Raw genomic sequence first — 19,231 nt, 5'->3', positions numbered from 1 at the left:
TGAGGGCCAGGAGGTGATGGAGACGCAGTCCTGCCTCCCAGGGGCTCCCTGTGGGCTGGAGGGGACAGACTGGGGACAGAGCAGCTGGCCTCGCTCTGATGCTCCTGGGGCTGCTCACGCGCCCCCCACCTCCCCGAGAAGCAGCTGGACCGCACATCAGTGTCTGGAACGTGCGGCATCCACCGTCACGACTTTCAGCTCGGGGCTCACGGTGGACGCACTGTTAGCCCTGCCCGTGTCGGCTTCTGCAAGGGCACATCCCTAAGGGCTGCAGCCACACAGCCAGCCCCTCAGGCCAGCTGTCTTTGCGAAGTCCCCAACCCCCACCCCACCCCGGGTCCCCGGAGAGTAAATTTTGCCTGTGCTGCCTGGCTGGTATTCTAAGTCAGACCACCCAAAAGTCAGTCTCCAAAACTGGAGGAAATTTGCCCAGCCATTTTCCTGTGGTATGGTAATAAACACAAAGTCGAGGTTTCTTATAAACAAACACACATGATACAACATGGGAAAGGCCATAACAGGGCTGTGGGTGGAGGCAGAGGAGGACGGGGCTGGCTCCCTTCAGGCGGCATGGGGTGGGCTGGCGGCTGCGTCTCAAGGGGTACAGGAGAAGGGGGTCCAGGCAGGGGGACCCACAAAGGCTGAGGCTGGTCTGAGGGAACTTCTAAAAAGAAAGTATGGCCACTGTCCTACTTCATTTCAAAGTCAGAGCCCACGCTGGGTAGAAAAATCACAGCGCACAAGTAAATCTCAGTGGGAAAGGAACTCCAAGCCCATGGCAAGTCTCTTCTAATCGATACTCGGTTCTTTGTGATGTCTGGGCAGCCCCTTTAAGCTCATTATAATGAAACTGAACCTATGAGAAAAAGGAAGTATATGGGCCATATTAGATTTTATATATTGGTTATTGAGCACCCCTTCAGAAGAGTGAACATTTTCGAAGGCCTTACTAGGGGCCAGGAATGGCTCTAAGGATTGTTCGAGAATGGTACCACTTAACCCATGAGCCCTCTGGGAGGCCTGGTGGTGTTAGTGGCCACACACAGGTTGGGCTCTGCGTGACACCTGGCAGGGGTAAGGAGCCCAGAGCCCCGGAGAAAAATGTGCCTCAAGGAGGCATCTCCCACCCCCCACCCCACCTCTAAGCCCCGGGAGGCAGCAGCCCCTGCAGGAGGGGCCTCGTGAGAGCATCCAAGGTGACAGACTCCCATCTAGGCTTCAGGCTAGACTCCGCGCAGGGAGCCCCTGGACCACGGGCGGGGGAGGGGCTCCAGCTCCCAGTCTCCCAAGGAGCTGCACAGGGTGACCTGTCATCTGGGGCAACGCGTTCCTGCCGGAATTCTTGAGATTCAACAAGATAAGGGCACCCAGCCCCGCCCTGGGCTCTCAACACCGGTCCCCAAGCCCAGGACGGCACCCGCCCGCCCTGTCGCCTGCTGAGTGTGATACAACAGTCCCTCCTTCTAGAAAGGAACAGAAAAGCTAAAGGCTTTCCATGGCTCCCTCTCTTTTGTCTCCGTCCTTGCTCCGGGGTCCTCCCTCCCGCTGGTCCCCATGCGCTCACTCCCATCGCCAGGCCTGCTGTCTGTGCTTCCTCCTCCCCAGACCTTGGTGATTGCTGATGGAGTGGCTTTGAGTTGCTGTTAAGAGGCTGGGGAGCTGAAGCAGTCACCTGATTGCTGGCAGCCTGGAGGGACTGCCCATGAAAGGCCCTCTTTGTGCTGGGCCGGTGACTGGGAAGCTGCATTCAATTACCGAGGGCCGGGCGAGAGTTGAAAGCCGGAATGGGAGCCCCTGGTCCCCTCTCGCTTTCTTTCTTCTCTTCTCACCCCACCCCCATCCAGAAAAGAAACAGATGTTCTGGGAGGTGGAGGCGGAGAGGAGGACGGTGCAGAGACCCCATCCTTTGGCGCTGGAGAGCTGGGGGAGGGGCAGACCAGACTGTAGCCCACACCCCTCCCCCAGCGCAGCCTCCCAGCTCCTCCTCTGGCTTTCCCATCCCCGTTGGGACTGCTGCCCCACAGAGCGTCTGGTGCACAGTAGGTGCTCAACAGAGGGTAGGAGACGATTTGGGTGAATGGGCTTTGGTCTGGGCCCCCGGGAGGGCCAAGGAGGCCCATTCCCTACCTACTAGTCATCCTTGAGGGTTGGGGTTTTGCGGGGAAGCAGGAACCATACATTCTTTTCTTTTCCCAGCTGAGCCCTGAGTCAGCCTCCCCCATCCTGTGGCCCCTTCTGATCCCTCCTCTGGGGGCTTCGAGGCCCCATCTCTCCCAGACACCCCCCTCACTGTCTCCCTAATAATACCTTTCCACTATTCTCTCATCCATTAGCTCACTTCATCCTGCGAACTGCGGGATCTACCCATTTTACAGACAAGGGTACTGAGGCTGAGAGAGGCTAAGTGATGGGTCCAAGCTTACCTACCTGGGAAGGGACAGAGTCAGGACTTCACTGTGCCCCCGCCCCCTCTCACCCCGGAGACTCATTCACTCTGGGCCCACGGTGATTTGGGGGTTTCTCCTCAAGACTGGGGCCTGGGGCTGGCCAAAGTTCTAGAACCGCTAGCAATGATTCCGGCCAGTTGGTAGGTGCCCTCCCAGAGAGACCTAACCTGTAGGGAAAACTGTGGGGCACCCCTCTCGCCCCCCATACTCTCAGAACCTCACTGCTCCTGGACCGGAGGGACCCCAGCCTCGTCCTCCACAGCTCACTCAGACTTTTCCTGCCCCTGGGCCAGCCTCACCACAGCCCCAGGCATCAGGTGCCCACCCCTCCGCCCCTCCCCTGGGCTCCTGGCATATGGAGCCCTCCAGTCTGCACAGCCCCTTTGTTCCCTCCTGGGCCGGCAGCTGGGCCGTAGGCAAAGAAAGGGCTTGTATTGTGCCGCTCTGCGTCACGGGAGGAAGGGTGAGGGACTTTCCATTGTCTTGGGCAACCGGCTCTGCCTGCCAAGACGATGGTGTCCTGGGGGTGTCTGCTGGGGGCAGTGGGGACTGTGGAAGGGCGGGGGTGGGGGGAGGAGGGGAGGGGCCAGGGGACATAAATTAGCAGATGAACCAGAGAGCAATTAATCCCCACGGGAGGGTAGAGGGGCTCTCCTTCCTGTCTCGTGACCTCCAGGCAGGAGTATGGGAGTTCAGAGCATGCGTGGGCTTTGGAAAATCAGGCAGATCTGCGTTCAAGTCCAACTCATCATTTCCTTGGGCAAAACCCTCACCCTCTCATCAGCGCTCAAGTAGGGTAGTAGCTACGGCGCAGAGGTGTGAAATTTAAATACGAGAATGCAAGTCAGCGTTTCCAGAGTTAGTATCATTTTAGTTCTTTGCATTGTACCTATTTCTCTTGAAGGTTTACATGCCAAAAAGAACTTTGAGTTCCTGAAAACAAGCGCACATTACCTTTCCCACAGCTCAGACCTTCTGGGCAAGGTCAACTCCCCATTCTCTTTACCTGTGAAGCAAAACACAGGTGATCGTCCCAGACTCGTTTGTATTGGACTCACTGGGCTGCAGGGGGTTTTTTCAACGTATATTTTACTTGATAAAATTAACCTACTGCCTCCAAGCTTGTATTCTCTGGGCAGAGACGAGGCAACCCGAGCGTGGTCTTCTGAACCATATTCATTGAGAGTGTACTCTTCACTAAAATCAGTGCATGTCTTCCAGAGAGTTCTCAGGGCCTTCCCATCTGTTGTCTTACTAGTTCTCAAAACATCTCTGGGATGGGGGAAGGGGTGCGTGGTATTTTTAGCTCCGCAGTTGGGAGCCGAACTGCCACTTTCCAATGCAGACCGACTTCTTTGCTGATTTCCCCAAAAGGCAGATAGAGCACGTGCCAAGGACACCAGAGTATCACCGTGTTCAGGACAATTTAATTTTTTTTCTGTTTCTCCCCGACAGCCTCAGGGTGGTCATCGTGCGAAAATTCTGAACTCCGTTGATCTTTTTCTCTTGCTTCTTTTATAACCAAGTGTTGCTTTTATTTTGGACCACACACGGGTGAGCATCACCCTTTGTTCAGTGCCAGGAGCCCCTAAAGGTCTTCTGATCTGGTCCCGGCTTTGGCCCCAGTCACAGTAAGTCAGAGGCTGGGTCCGCCTTAGAACTCAGTATATCACGCGTGAACCTCTGTTTTAAAATGTAGGTTTGTTATTATTCGGGTGTGATGAGGCCAGCAGATCAGGAGATGACCACCAATGAAAAGATAGTTATTCACAGTTCCCAAGAAGAGGGGACACACCAGGCCAGGTGGGACCACACAGGGAGACACCCGGTTTGGTCAGGAGCCGGAGGAAAACGGGGAGACGCGGGCAGGAGCCTTTATCGTGGTTCCCCCAGGAAAGGCATGGCAGGGCAAGCAGGCTTAGGCTAGTTTGGATAAATTCAGGGGGCCCTAGCGGGTAGGGGCTGCCCCTGGTTGTCTGGTACCTGCCCCTGGGGTGATTAGGGACAGGGAATGATGGGCCCGAGTCGGTGTGTAAGAGCCCATTAGAGGAGGTAGTATAGGCGTGGACTCTGGGTATGAAAGGCTGCTCACTCTCTCCGGGAACTGGCTAGTTCTGGGGGGGGGCGGGCAGTCGTCCCAGGGTCAGCAAAGGCCCCAGATATCAAAGCATCAGAAATCCAGAAAGTGAAAAGACATGATGAATTCAACGTCGAAAAGAAAACATTATACTAAATGAAAGAAGCGAGACACAAAAGCCACCTGTGGTGTGATTCCGTTTTGATGCGCTATCCAGACGGGATCAGTCCACGGAGACGGAAAGTGGACTGGTGTCTGCCGGGGGTGGGGGTCGGGGGGAGGCTGGGGAGGAAGGACAGAGGAGCGACTGCTTCGTGGGCACAAGGGTTTCCCCTGGGGTGGTGATGAAGATGTTGTGGAATGAAAAGACGTGATGGTCGCACAACACTGCGAACGTACCGAATGCCAGTGAACCGTACGCTTGACAGTGGTTAACCTCATGTTATGTGAATTTCACTTCGATTTTTCGTAAGAGGTTAGCACTCAGGTCTTCTGCCATGCAGGGTCCTCAGGCCCTGTGCCAGCCCTGAGGTAGAGGCTTCATACACATCACGAGCTCTGAAGGTGCGTAAGAAGGCGGGCGTTATACCCCCTTGGCAGAGAGGGGGCTGAGACGCCCACGGTTCGGGGCTCGGAAGCGGCCGAGCAGAGATTCAGGGCAGAGTGTTCTGTGCCTGTCAGCCCTGATCTTGCTGACCTGTCCCCGGGGCCCACTGACACCCCGATTCTCTGCCCTCCCAGGGAAGCGACAGCGAGTACGAGGTCGACCCGAGCCCCCAGAAGGCCCACTCTTTTGTCAACCACTACATCAGTGACCCCACCTATTACAACTCGTGGAGGCGGCAGCAGAAGGGGATCTCGCGGGCCCAGGCCTACAGCTACACGGAGAGCGACCCGGGCGAGCCAGACCCCACCGCCCTGTCCAACGGCAGCAGCGCCCAGCAGGGCAGCCTCTTTCGGCCCAAGGCCAGTCGGACCCCAACGCCCCAAAACCCCCCGAACCCCCCGAGTCAGCAGAGCACCCTCTACCGTCCCCCCAGCAGCCTCGCCCCTGGCTCCCGGGCTCCTATAGCAGGATTTTCATCATTTGTTTGATGTCATCCTCGTTGTCGGAAGAGGAAAAAGAAAACACAGCACCAAACTCCCCTTCCGCCCCTCCTCGCACCGCCTGCCAGAAAAGAGAAACACCAAGAAACCAAGTCAACTTTTCACCTCCTGAGTTTATTTTTCCAGAGATTCCAGGGCCAGCAAAGCCGGTGTTGAGAAGGATGGAGAAAAACCACGAGAGGACGTGTGTGGCTTCGAGACTGTGGGGTTTGCTGCTCCTTCGGGGGGCTGAGCAGAGTAGGGGGGCTGGCTGCGGTGGACACGAGTGGGTTGGGCCCCTGGAGAGAGAGGGAGGGAGGGAGGGAGGGAGGGAAGGCAAAGCCTGGAGGGCTGTAAGGCGGGCGTGGCTGGCGGTGGTGAAGAAACTTCTGGACATCCAGCCGGCTGCTCCCTTCCGGCATGTGCTGGAGCCCTGGGCCTGCTGCTGCCTAGTGCTGCGCCGGGATGGGCATCCCTGGGGGCAAAGCTCCCCTCCCCCCTGCACCCACACTCCCACCCCACCCTGTGCAGCCCTGCTTCTCACCCTCCACTACCCCCTCCCTGTTCAATGTCCCCACCAAGCATTTGGTTTATTTAGAAAAACGAACCCAGCTGAAGGATGAGAATTTGCCTACCTAGCTCCTTTGCTCCTAACAGATTTCTCTGTTGTGAACCCAAGGAAGAGGGCCCCTGGGGGTTGGGGAGAGGTCCCCCTGCCACTGAACCCAGCCATCCCTTTCCTTGAATTCACTTTCCTGAGCACAGACTAGGAGAGATGAACTTGGGGAACAGAGATGGGGGCACTGGCCCGGCATCACTGGGATAACTGGGCATAAGGCAGAATTCGGAACCGGAAGGAGGAAGCTTGGACTTTTCCTTTTCTTCCAATTCAGGTACCACCTGACCCCCTTCTTAAAGGGAGAGGGAAAAGGGAATTACAGAGACAAGGAAAGTCAGCTTCTGTGGGGCTGAGGGGCTAAACGGGGGTGAGGCATCGCCGTGGCAGACACGCCCCTCTCCCTGGATAGACACCTTCACGCACACACACACACGCACACACACACACACCCATGCACTGGCAAGGAAAAGGGTCCAGAGATCCTCTCCAAGGGAAATCCCTTTGGGTCCTCCTAGCCAGCAGGACACTCATTTTCAGATCAGTGTCTCTCATTCTCAACCCATAGCCCTCGGTGTCTAAGACCCCCGCCTCCTAAGTCCAGGGGCCCAGAGGGGCGGGCCAAGTCTCCGGTCCCAAGGCTGGATCTCCCAGCACCCGATTTACAAGTCAAAGACCATCCCAACCCCCATTAATGTCTTCCAGACTCGGCTCAGCTTGCCAGAGCTCAGAGCGAGGAGGGGCCCCGTCCAAACTGAACACAAGCTTACAAGATGCACAGCCAGGCTGGCCGGGAGGAGCAGGTCAGATGGGACCAAGGGGCAATTATACTGTTGGGAGACAGAGCTTTAAAAAGCTCCTTCTGGCGGCCTGCATCTTCCCATCAACTCAGACCTTCCGGATGCAGGAGTTTAAGGGGGAGCCTTTCCAACTAGTGCCCTGGGTGCCCACCGGCCCTGCAAAGCAGCCCATCCCTCAGGGTCGGGGACGGGCCCCTGCCTCTGGAAGAGAGGGTGGCCCGGCTGGGGCACATTTAGTGCATCTCGGGGCCCCTTAGTGGCGCAGGGCTCCCTGGAGGCGCCAAGCGTGGGCACTGCTGCCCTGCCTGGGAGGAGGTGATGCCCCATTTTGAGGGGTAAGGAGAACAATGGAGGATTTGGGAAACAAGCCAAGGAAGGAGTGGGCCTATACCCCTCCCCACCACCCCGAATCAGGTTCCTGGGGTGGCAGCAGGGCCAGGGGCCTGAGGAAAGGGCACACCCAGCTCTGGGCTCCCAGGCACTGGGATCCCCCCGAAACGTGATGGGGAGAAGTTGGAAGATGGCTCCGTAGACGGGCTGACCCGGCTCCAAGGTCCAAACAGCAGCTTCTCCACTAAGGGGTTCTAGAAAGGGAAGCACAGCCTTTCCCCTGTAGGAGGACACAGGCCTGAGGTTCTGTCCCTGTACACATCTGGCGTCTCCCTAGGGGAACATGCACAGCTGCGGGGCATGTGGTGGTGATGCTGCTTTGTCTTTCCTTATCTCGCTCTCTCCCCTCGCCCCCCCCCCAAACAGTCTCATCCTTTCCTCTATCTGCCGTGTGTTGAACCATTTAAAGCCCTTCCCGGTCCGGTGCTTGTTGTGTAGCCCAGGGAGGGATGTGGGAGGAGGAAGCGGGAGTCAGTAGAAACGCTCTGTACGCGTGTATGTATTTCACGAGGCCAAATTCCCTTTGCCTTCTGTGAATCACCTTGTGCATTAAGATGCCTGCCCTCCCCTCCCCACGTGCTCCTTCACACCCATGCTGACACACACACACACCTGGGCCCGTGCACACACACGCCGATATACACAGAATGCACAGCGTCCGTGTGTCCGCAGCCCCCTCGGAGGGCTGACGCCGTCTCCTGTGCGGGGCACAGGCAGCCTGAGTCACTCCCACATGTGGGGCGGGCTGGGTTCTGTTGTCTGAAAGGGCTCCTCTTAGAGGAGCTGGGAAGGCGGGCCGGGCAGAAGTGAAAGTCCCAGCCTCAGTCCATCCCCACCCACCTGAAATGGAGTCTCCACTGCCCCAGCCACATCTGGAAGCCCAGGTCCCCAGCTGTGGACCTCTGGATTTCTGAGAGGACATCTCTTTGCCCTTGTTTACATACCTGCTGGGGCAGCGGAGGCTCCCGCCCCCCACCCAGACGCCTGGCTGCTTTGGAAAGGTGCGTGGGCACTGCCCACGGGGCACAGGGAGCCTCCCTGACCTTTGGTTTCTTGGGCCAGTGATGCCAGGACCCGTGATTGTGTGACGCCACCTGAAGCGGGTTCACATCAGGACACTCGCTCACTGGCTCCTTCGGCTTTGCCTCGCCGTGCCCTCGGGAAGTCTGGTGTTGCGCCCCGCAGCGCACACTTGGCACACCAGGGCTGCCTTTGCCCTCCTGGCCACACCCTCCTGTGTTCACATCAGCTCCACACCCAGACTGCCAAGGTGAACCAAAAAGCTGCTCCGGGTTCCAGAAGCACCTTCCTCCCAGGGCTCCAGGGAGTTTGCAAACACAGGCTGCCTCTCCTCCAATCACCCCACCTGGCACTGCCGTGATTCAGAGGAAACAGGGATGCTGCCGGCTGCCCCGCCCTGCGCACGCTGGCTGGAGGCCTTCTGTCTGTCCACATCTCCCTGGGCAGAGCTTTTAAAGGTGCCAGAGCCTCCCTAAAGCCCACTCTGGTCAGAGGCTCCCCTTACCTTCCCATGGTGCACATCTGAAGGTGCCCACACTTGGTGAGGGGCTGGAGGGGGAGGGGGGACCATCTGAACGGCAGCCGTCTGCCCCTGAGTGCCTCTGTGCGGTCCTGGGCAGCGGCAACCCTGACCACCACCTGAGCACAGCTGCCCTCTTGGGACCAACCCCCTTCTCTTTGTTTCTGTAAGAATAACCAAAAGCATTTAAATGTGTTACCTTCTTTTACGCATATAGACTCCAAAAACAAGAACCAACACAAATCTTTATTTTTTTGATTTAAAAGATACAATGAAAAATTATGGGGAGAGTATTCATTACGGCAGGTGTCTGTCTGTAAGAAAATATATATATATATGTCATATAGCTTGTTAGCAGGTTTATTTTTTGAATGAAAGGTAACAAAAAAATCGATTTGAAATATAGACCACGAGAAGTCCCATGTCCTGTCAAACTGGTCAGTATTTTATAAATAAACTTTTTTTTTTTTTTTTTTTTGGAGTCCTGAAGCGATGTTGATTATTCTTCTCCCTGGAGGATAAATGCGGATTCCCTGGCCCCACATTGCTGTCAAGTAATCTGGTCCCCAAACACCCCTTTTTAGCCTTTCTGTGGTGTTGCAGAGCCAAGGCTTCAAGTTTTTCTGCTGCCTTAATTCATAGGTGAGTGAACATCTGTGCCTTCAAGTGCAATGCACTGTTTTCTTTAGTTTACACTTTTAAGAGAAGAGCTTCTCAGATTACGCCCACTTAGAGGCACAATGGTAATGATTAATAATAATAGCAATAGCAATAGCTAACGCTCCTATGGCATTCACCCTGTGCCAGGCACTGTTCTAATCACTTTACACTGATTAACCCATGGCATGCTTGTGCCCACCCCTTAGGAGGGAAACTGGATCAGGGAGAATGTAAGTGGCTTGCCCCTGAGAATTAGAAAAGCCAGGATTTGTTCTAAAGCAGTCTGGCTCTAGAGACAGATGCTGCCTCTCCTATGTGTGAAGGCAAGTTTCTCGCCCGTTTTCACTTTAATTTCGACAAAGCCAGCACCTCAGGCCCTAGTGACCTTGATGTAATAAGAACCACCCTGGCATTTGGTGGATCTAACATAGTTAATCCACCCAGATTTAGAATTAGGGCTGGAATCGCTGAATTTCTGAGTACACTGGCGTTAGAATAGACCACGCTTACCTCCCAATAGTTAAGTCAGATGGATTCCAATAACAGAGAGTGAAGGAAAAATCATTTTAATGGTACATGTAAAGCCATTCAGTTTTACACAGTACACTTATTTTATATAGTCTACATTGTTTAATGCATATTAGACATTTAGTCATATGGAGGCCATTCAACTAATCAAAACATAATTGAAGCAGGGAATTTAAAATACCTATTACGTAGGCACCTTCTCCACTTTATTTTTACTTAAAACTCACCAATGTCAATTCATCCACCAATCCATTCATGTTGGGTGCAGCATTTTTCCTTTTTTTTTGAGAATGGGCTCAATGTGTAGAGTTCTGGTCTTTCTTACACATCTATAATATATCATCAGTGGACTCCAGTTTCTATCTCTTTAAAGCAAAAATATACAGAAATTTTGAAGTGGAGACTTGCGGTTTCTGGCGTGTGAGGAGCTTGGAAGGTGCCAGCCCGTCCTAACAATGGGTGGGAAATGAAGCAAATGGAAAAATCAACACCTCTTCTTAGATCCATAGAGAAGAGAAGTCACAGGACCAACTGCTGCTCCTAAAATTAGGTGAATACAGAGAGTCTCCGCTTACCAGAGTAGAAATGATGGGTTTGATATAAGAGCAGGGATTTTATTACTCTTTCCCTAATATCTTACTGTACTTGTCCCTAATTCAGCACTCTTTTTATTTTTGCAACTTTGCTTTATCAAAGTAACTCCTTTTCCAAAGCATTCGATGTAATTTTCAAAGAAATAACTGTCCTCATTCTGCCCGCTTATCCTATCCACTTAGATCATATTTCATTAAATTACATAATTACTATAAAAAGCATGACTGGCATAAACAAGTTTGGGAACAGTGATGAGTGACTCTGTAAACATACAACTCAATTTGGTAGGAGCAGGAATGTGTGGGCATCAGAGAAAGCAGGACATAAGCCTTCAGTTTCCAGGGTATGATGGGTTTCTCCATGCTTTGCAGAGAGAATCAATGAATATCGCTAATATTTGTTAAGTGGAGGTCAGATAAGAGACCTTCTGTATGTATTACAGTACAAACCCTGCACACTGTACTTTATGAGTGGTTTTCAAGGTGGCTAAGGGATTTTCCAGGGCAATTTTGACCACCCATAATCTTTACATTGTACACAGTGTGGAACCCAAGCCCCACATTAGCTGTGACCCCCCCACAACTGATTTGAGGATGTTTGGTTAAAGGGTAGTAAGGGGAAGACATTCCAGAACTGGAGTCAGAAGTGTGGGTTTGGTTCTAGAACGGTCACTTGCAAACTGAGACTTGAAATGCCTCTTTTTTTTTTTCTTTTTGAAATACAGTTGATTTACCACGTTGTGTTACTTTCAGGTGTACAGCAAAGTGATTCAGTTATACATACATATATGTCTTTTTTTTTTCTTTCAGATTCTTTTCCCTTACAGGGTATTACAAAATATTGAGTCGAGTTCCCTGTGCTATACAGTACGTCCTTGTTGGTTATCTATTGTATATATAGTGGTGTGTATCTGCTAATCCCAAACTCCTAATAACCCCTCCCTCACTGCCCCCTTGAAGTGCCTCTTAGTTTTCTCATCTACCACCAACCAGACTGACAGGAAGATCCAGGGAAATAATGAGATTTGAAGGAAAGGCTTGCACCGTCAGAAGCGTGTCTTCCCGGTGGTAGAGGTGTGTTTGTTCTAGACCCGGGGAGAAACCTCCTGGTATTCTGGAATTCCAGTCTTCCTCCTCATCATTTCTAATCCCAGACTGGCCCCTCCCTAACTGTGACCAGTGGGCATGGACCTTGGCTGTTTCCAGCAACAATACCAGTCAAATACACTAGGAGAGAAAAAAAAGACAATACGTTTCTCCAAAACAATAAGGAAGGTAAAACTGCTGAGAAGGAAGTGGGAGGGCAAAGGAAGGTGCTTTCCAAAGCCAAGGAGACATCTGGTGATACAATGTACTGGCTTGGATCATACATAACGTTCCTTCTCTCTACTGAGCAAAGGTAACCTCACCCAGAAAACATCAAAGAGGCCTCTCAGATTTTCTTTTCTCAGAACTCCCCGAGTTACCAACCAGGAAGAGCGCTTTTGACTGGCAAGGCTAATCAAAAAGAGCTTGGGGCTGGCAGACCTGGGTTCCCACAGATTCCAGCTTGAGGTTGAACTTGAGTTCAACCTCCACCAGCCTCCCCTCCCTCATCTGTGGAATGGGTGCAACTTCTACCTTTTCCAACCACAGACTCATGTCACGAAGGAAGCGTAGGGAAATAACCTCTTAGACGGAGACGCCATCCTGACCCTCCCTTTCCCAGTTTCTCTGTCCTGCACGTGGAAGGGCAGGTCCGGAACTACCAGAGCTGCGTTTTTTCAGTTTCCCAATCTTGATGGCAAAGCACTTTGGCAGCGAGGCTTGGCTGGAGTCTGCAGGTGGAGAAAGCAAGCGATGTTTTTCTTTCTGTCATCCTAGCTTCTGGCAGGGAGGAATCGCTCAAAGCAGCTGGCTCCGGAGGTTGGGTATGGAGGAGGTCGTGTTAGCTGCAGTGTAAGGAGCGGGGATGGGCCAGGGGCGGGCCTCGGAAGTCGGCTCCAGCTCGGTCAGCCCATTGGCTCCATCAGACTCAAGGAGGGCTGACCGCCTGCCCCAAGGCTCCCAGCACAGACCACACCCACCCTGCTCAAACGCTGGCCCTGAGAGGCCCCAGGGAAACCCAGGAGGCCTTACCACTTCCCAGTGGGGCCATTCGGGTTGTCTAAAGCCAATTGCTCAGCAGCTAAGCAGCACCCTGGGAATGGAAATAACTAAATAGTGTTTGATTCACTTTCCTCCCAAAGTTGACCGTCCCAGGCAACCAAGCCCTTCGGGGTGGGGCTTATTCCTACTTAGCCAGAGCTTCAGCCAGGGCCCAGGTTACCCCAGAGGACACAGGAGGTCAAAGCCCAAAGAATATCACCCATTGCTCCAGAGGATCTGAACGCAGGGACACCCTCGGCCGTGACCTCTCTGGACTCTGCCCTGGAGGCTGGTGCGTGGACGTGGGACCAAGCTAGGAACGACCTGACTCCAAACTGAACAGAAGGGCTCCTTCTCGTTGCAGCTGGGCGCGGGGGGCTGCTGCAGGACAGGGGGGGACTGGGCTGGCTGCACCTCCCTCTGTTCCAACTGCCTGCAGCCTCCTAGTCTTGGAGGGTTTGGAATCTGCTCAGCAGCGCCTTGTGGGACCCGGATAAAGTCGCCAATGAGTAGGGCCACTGCAGGTCCTTCTCTGCACCTATTTTCCTTCTGTAATCATCTGTGGCGCCCCCTTTCACTTTGGTCTATAAATGATCTGGTCCTCCTACTGATGCTTGGTACTTGACGATGGAGGCAGCCTGCTGGCCCAGCTAGAAGCGCCTCCTACAGGTGGGCCCTGGGACGGCCATGTTGAAGGTCTGGGAGGACCCAAGGACCATCTCCTGGACACAAATACGATCTGAGTGGGACAGAGGGGCCAGCACGTCGGGTTTCGTCCAGCGCTGGATCTTCTGCTCAGTCCGGCCTCAGCCAGGAGGGGATGCTGTGACCCCAGGTTCAGAGGGAATCTCATCCCCCTTATAGCTTTCTCAGATGCTTTGTCCTGCCACTTGAGGGTCTGTGCTGTCCCCAGGCCAGTGTTCCCTACCGAGGGCTCCAGGACACAGGCACGAATGTCTGGGGACACAGCCTTGCCCAGACTTTTCTGATGGAGGGGGTCTTGTTCATAGACTTGCCTAAGAGAACAAGAGATAGATCCTCCTTCTATAGGATCTCCCCGCCCCCATCTCCACACCCACTCCCCGAGACTGACCAATTGTTGGTGACATCTGGTAGAAATCCGGGGGAAATCCACGCGGGTGCCAGGCCATCTTCAGGAATCTTATTGGTCAGTATAATTGATATGGCAGAAAACACGGGCCTTGGACATACCAAACCTGGGATCAACTTAGGGTTGACGGATGAAAAACAAACCAAGTTTCGCATGGGACATATTTATCCTAAAACGTTATGTGTCGTTATCTGACGTTCATACCTAACCGGGCATCCTCTATTTGTCATTTGTTAAATCAACCACCTGGCACAGATCCTCACTATATACCAAATGTGGGCATTCCTCCTCCAGAAAAGGGGGATGCGGAAAACTGCGCTGTATCCCTCACCAAAAGCGTGTGGGTGTTAGCAGGGAGATTACCCGTGAGCACGATCTGTAAGCCATACAACACGCTACACATGTAAGGGATCATTGCTGTCGTTCGTGGATAAAATGACATTTATGTGGATCATCGAAGAGCTCGTGGCTTCAAGCACAATTCTGATTCCATCAGTCCCGACTTCCACGCCTTTACCATCTTCTACCCTGCCTCAGGACGCTTCCCAGCTGGAAATGTCAGTAGGAAACTTCTGCATCTCAGAAAGGGGGATTTTGCAGGGGAGAGTTAAACTGGCTTTCTAGAGCCATGTATCAGACATGCTGGAAGGCAACAGAGCCGTCAGATTCGGATCCTTAGAGGAGAGTTTCATAAAAAGACCACTCACCAGGTCGTGATAAGGTTTGGGGGAGCTAGAAGGGGCACTGCTGGACCCAGGGTTAGGGACAGCTGGGTACCACTACCACCCTAAGCCTGCCGTGGCAGACAGTGAAGGAAGTTTCTAGAACCTGCAGACAGAGAAGGCGGGATGGAGACAGATATCGCACAGGGGCAGCTCGGGGGCTGGAGAACCACCCTCTCCCCACTGGCTCTCCTTCTGTCCTCCACCCTCCTGCTGGTATTCCTTGTGGTACAAACTCAGCGGGTAATCGGGGGCACTGGGATACCATCCATCCAGGCCAGGCTCCCCTGGGGGACAGCACAAGGTGGGCCCACAGCACCTGTGCCTTCTGATGGTGACAACCCCTTGGGAAGTCCCACCCTGACACTCAAGCAGAGGAGAGAGGCTCGCCTTCCTTTTCTCAGTGTTGATCAGGAGTGAAATTAGACCCAGGAGGCTTTCAGGAAGTTTTCACCAGGATAGGTGGGATTTTCTGGTAGGTTAGAGAATGTAAAAAGGTGTTGGACATTCATGGCCTGTAACCTCCTGAGCCAGCTGGAGCCGCACGACAAAATGACACCAGCTGATCTTTGTTGACCAGAGCCCCGCCCACCACCGTGCTGAAGGCGTTTTCTGCAGCCTTGCCTCGGTCACAGCAGGCTTACCAGGAATGCAGGAATTTCACCACTTCCCCGTTTAGCAGATAAGGACACCTAGACGGTGGAGAGGCGAGGGACCTGCCTGCTGGGTGAGTGCCAGAGCCTGGATCCCACCCCAGGCCCACCTGGCTCCACTGTGCCCCTCTTTAACCACCAAGCAGCCTCACCCCTGGTTCAGACGCTGCTGGGTCTGGAGGAGGAGACCTGGGCCCTTGGAGAAGCCTCCATCCTCCCAGTGGCCACAGACCAGGCAGGAAACATTGTTTCAGGATAACGGATAACAATGTCCGCAGGGCTGGGCAGAGGTTTTTCCATACAGGGCCAGATAGTAAATGTTTCAGGCTTTTTCGGGCCATGAGGCCTCCCTCCTAGCGAGGGAACAGCCAAAGGCAGTACCTAAATGAAGGTGCCTGGCTGTGTTCCAATCAAGATTTATTTACGAACAGTGAAGATAGAATTTTCTATCATTTTCACACACAATGAAATATCATTCTGGTTTTTATTTTTGCTGAGTCATTAAAAAATGTGAAAATTCTTCTTAGTTTCCTGGGCCACACAAAAACAAATGCTGATTCCTGATCTAGTCCAGACTTTCTGGAAATTTACAGGGTTGTGGTGTGACCCCAGATGAGGTAGTCGAGGGTGCTGTAGTGGGTTGAATAGCGTCCCCCCCAAAATTCACGTCCACCTGGAATTGCAGAATATGACCTTATTTGGAAGGAAGGTCTCTGCAGGTGTAATTAGTTAAGTTGAGAGGCGGTCATAGGTCACACCAGATTAGAGTGGGCTGTGAATCCAATGATTGGTGTCTTTATAAGGAGAGGAAAGGACCCAGGAGACACACAGAAGGCCACGTGAAGAAGGAGGCAGAGACTGCAGGGATGCAGCCACAAGCCCAGGATGCCAAGTATTGTCAGAGTCGCCAGAAACTGGAAGAGGCAAGGAAGGATTCTTTCCTCGAGCCTTTCAGAGGGAGCGTGGCCTTGCTGACACCTGGATTTTGGACTTCTAGACTCCAGGACTGCTAGAGAACTAAACCACCCAATTTACCATCGGTTGTTACGGCAGCCCTAGGGAACCGATGTGCAACATTTATCTCTGGGAGTTTCGGTTCAGTGGGCTCGCAGAGGCTGGCAGGGGCCCAGGACCAGGCACCTCCCAGACCTCGGGCCTCGTTCCCACTCCTCCCCCAGCAGTTTTAGATTTCTGTAGAAAAGCTCCAGCCAGCCCTGAATTACATTGGCAATTATGGGAAGCTTGTTTTCCTGTTTCTCCCCAACCTCCTCCCCTTCTCAAATTGTTTCCACCTCTAAGTCAAACAACAGTCGTTCCCTGAGGTCAGGAGAACCCTCACCGGCCACCAACCTGCAAAATATTAATCACAGATGCTGGTGACCGGAACTCTGGGGGCCTCTCTCCCTTCTGTGGCTGTCACTGGGTAAGCACAGGGGGTTGGGAGAGCGGCGGGGGGGTGGGCAGGGGGCTCGTACGTGTGTGGGGGCAGGACCCACCTGTCTTCTCGACCTGACATGGTGTCTGGTCGGTGGAGAGACTGGGTAGGCTTCTATCCTGGTACCTGGGACCACACACCCTCTCAAGGCAAAGATCCACATTCCCCTTCTTCTCCTACTAGGACCTGACCACAGAGCCACCCTGGAGGACCCCCAAATGCCATCAAGGACACACGTAAATAAGAATAAGAGCTCGCACTTAGCCAGACACTTTCCTAACTGCTTTGCATCGATGAGCTCACTCAGTCTTACAGAGGCAGTCACGGAAACACAGAGAGGCCCAGGTGACAGGGCCAGTGTCTTCAGTGACATCCCCAACGCCCGGGGACTGTCCGAGCTCAAACGCTGTGTGTCCCAGCTTGAAGGGAGCTCAGCGCTCCTCAGGGTAAAGGGGCCTACCCACACCCTGTGGGAGACCCCAGCTGGAGCCCCGTCCCTGACTCCCGGTCCTGGCCTGCTTCTGTTCCACTGTCTCTTCTGGAGAGAAAGTCATTGCTCAAGTTCAAGGCTCTTGGGATGACATTGAAATATGAGCGGCAACCTTGGCATTGTTTACTTTAGTGGCATGTGTTGTAAAGGGACTTGGCCAATAGCAAGGAAGATCCAGGAAGGCTCTAGAAGATGTGGATGGCTGGGCATGGCAGGAAGGCAGGGAGACCTCCTCAGAAGGAGCCCCCATGTCATTTCTTGGAAGGAGACCGGTGCGGCGGGGTCAGGCGGAGGCGGTGGGCTGCTGGGGCCCCACGAGGGTGGCTGTGACCACGTTTGTTCGCATCACCCTGCCCTCTGTAATCAGCCAGCTGCCTGTGCTTGTCTGGCCTCGTCCTCCTGCCTGGACCAGTCCAGCAGACACGGGGGCCGTGAATCAGAGGCCAGCTCCTTTCTGTTGTCCTTGGGATGGGGGTGGAGTTGCTCCAGTCACGACACCAGGATTTCACCCCAGGGGGAGTTCTGCCCCCAGGAAGGTGCCTCTGCCTGGCCTGGACCTGGGGGCACACACAGACCCCCCCCCCCCGGGAGTGGGCAGCAAGGACATACAGGAGAACGGCAGGCGGAGTGGGAGGGAAATAACAGCCACGCACAGTGATTAGATGTCAACTGACACTGGGCCTCAGAAGAGGGAGGCTCAGGAAGTGGGTCAGCTACAGAACCCGACAGCCTCCTACAAGGGGCAGCTCTCACTGCTGCCGGGGGGAATGAGAGCCCCATGTTGTCAGGTTCTTCTTATTCTTCACGAACCAGAAATCCACATTTGGGGACTTCCCTGGCGGTCCAGTGGTTAAAGACTCCGCACTTCCACTGCAGGGGGTGCGGGTTCGATCGCTGGTCAGGGAACTGAGATCCCGCAAGCCATGTGGCACGGTACCCCCCCCAAAAAATCCACATTTTATGTGACTCCCCCTTATTCTTAGATATTAGCAACTAAAACTATATATATACATTTTTTTTCTTTAAACATTGTCGTAGCCGACTGTATCTTCCAAAAATGATTATAACATATCTCCCATCTCATGTGCTCTTCTTATCGTGTATCTTGGACACTCTTCCATGGAAAGGTAGAGTCAATGTTCCCTCCCTAGCATCTGGTGGGAGGGGCTTGTGACTACAGCAGAAGTGATGCTATGTGACTTTCAAGGCTAGATCACATTACAGGTTGAATCGTTCCTCCCCCCCCCCTCCCCCCACCCACCTGCAAAAGAAGTCGAAGTCCTAACTCTCAACACCTGTGAACGTGACCTTATTTGAAAATGGGGTCTTTACAGATAATCGAGTTAAGGTGAGGTCATTAGGGTGGGCTGTAATCAAATGTGATTGGTGTCCTCATAAGAGGGGGGAATTTGGACACAGAGACAAACACGCACAGAGGGAAGAAAATGTGAAGACACAAGTAGAACGCCACGTGAAGGCGAGTTTAGAGAGATGTAGCTACAATCCAAGGACAGCCGGAGGCTACAAGAAGCTAGGGGAGAGCATGGAAACTATTCTCCCTAGAAACCTCAGAAGGAACCTACCCTGCTGACACTTTGATTTGGGGTTCTGGCCTCCAGAACTGGGGGGCAGTAAATTCCTGTTGTTTCAGCCTCCCCAGTTTGTGGTACTTTGTTACGGCAGCCCTAGGAAACTAATATAGTCATAAATGGTTATATAGAGTTTTCACCTGGTTCTCTTAAGATGCTTGCGCTTGGTACTCAGCTGCCATCTTGTGAGGAAGCCCAAGCCGTCCCGTGTGCAGAGGGTACACTTAGGTGTCCCAACTGACAGCCCAGCTGGGATCCCAGATGACAGCCGACATTGACCACCAGACATGCGAGTGAAGATGATCCAGATGATGGCAGCCCCCAGCCCTTGAGTCACCACCAGTCTTCACGTCTTCCCAGCTGAAAC

At 53.4% G+C, this 19,231-nt stretch overlaps 1 protein-coding gene across 2 annotated transcripts in view; it reads left to right on the top strand.

Annotated features, from left to right (window-relative positions):
- The window catches only part of SDK2 (sidekick cell adhesion molecule 2), a 264,093-nt gene extending 258,152 nt beyond the window's left edge, over nt 1-5,941 (top strand). For both annotated transcript variants that reach the window (XM_027080548.1, XM_027080547.1), the window contains one exon: nt 5,266-5,941. In XM_027080548.1, the coding sequence (XP_026936349.1) occupies nt 5,266-5,619 (354 nt within the window). In that variant the 3' untranslated portion in view covers nt 5,620-5,941. The remainder of the gene's footprint in view (nt 1-5,265) is intronic.
- Nucleotides 5,942-19,231: the final 13,290 nt, after the last annotated feature.

This window comes from Aethalodelphis obliquidens, unplaced genomic scaffold (genome assembly GCF_003676395.1).
Source record: "Aethalodelphis obliquidens isolate GAN/ISIS:26980383/991018 unplaced genomic scaffold, ASM367639v1 scaffold44, whole genome shotgun sequence".
In the NCBI taxonomy this organism is placed as follows: Eukaryota; Metazoa; Chordata; class Mammalia; order Artiodactyla; family Delphinidae; genus Aethalodelphis; species Aethalodelphis obliquidens.
This window is presented reverse-complemented; position numbering and strand designations above follow the sequence as displayed.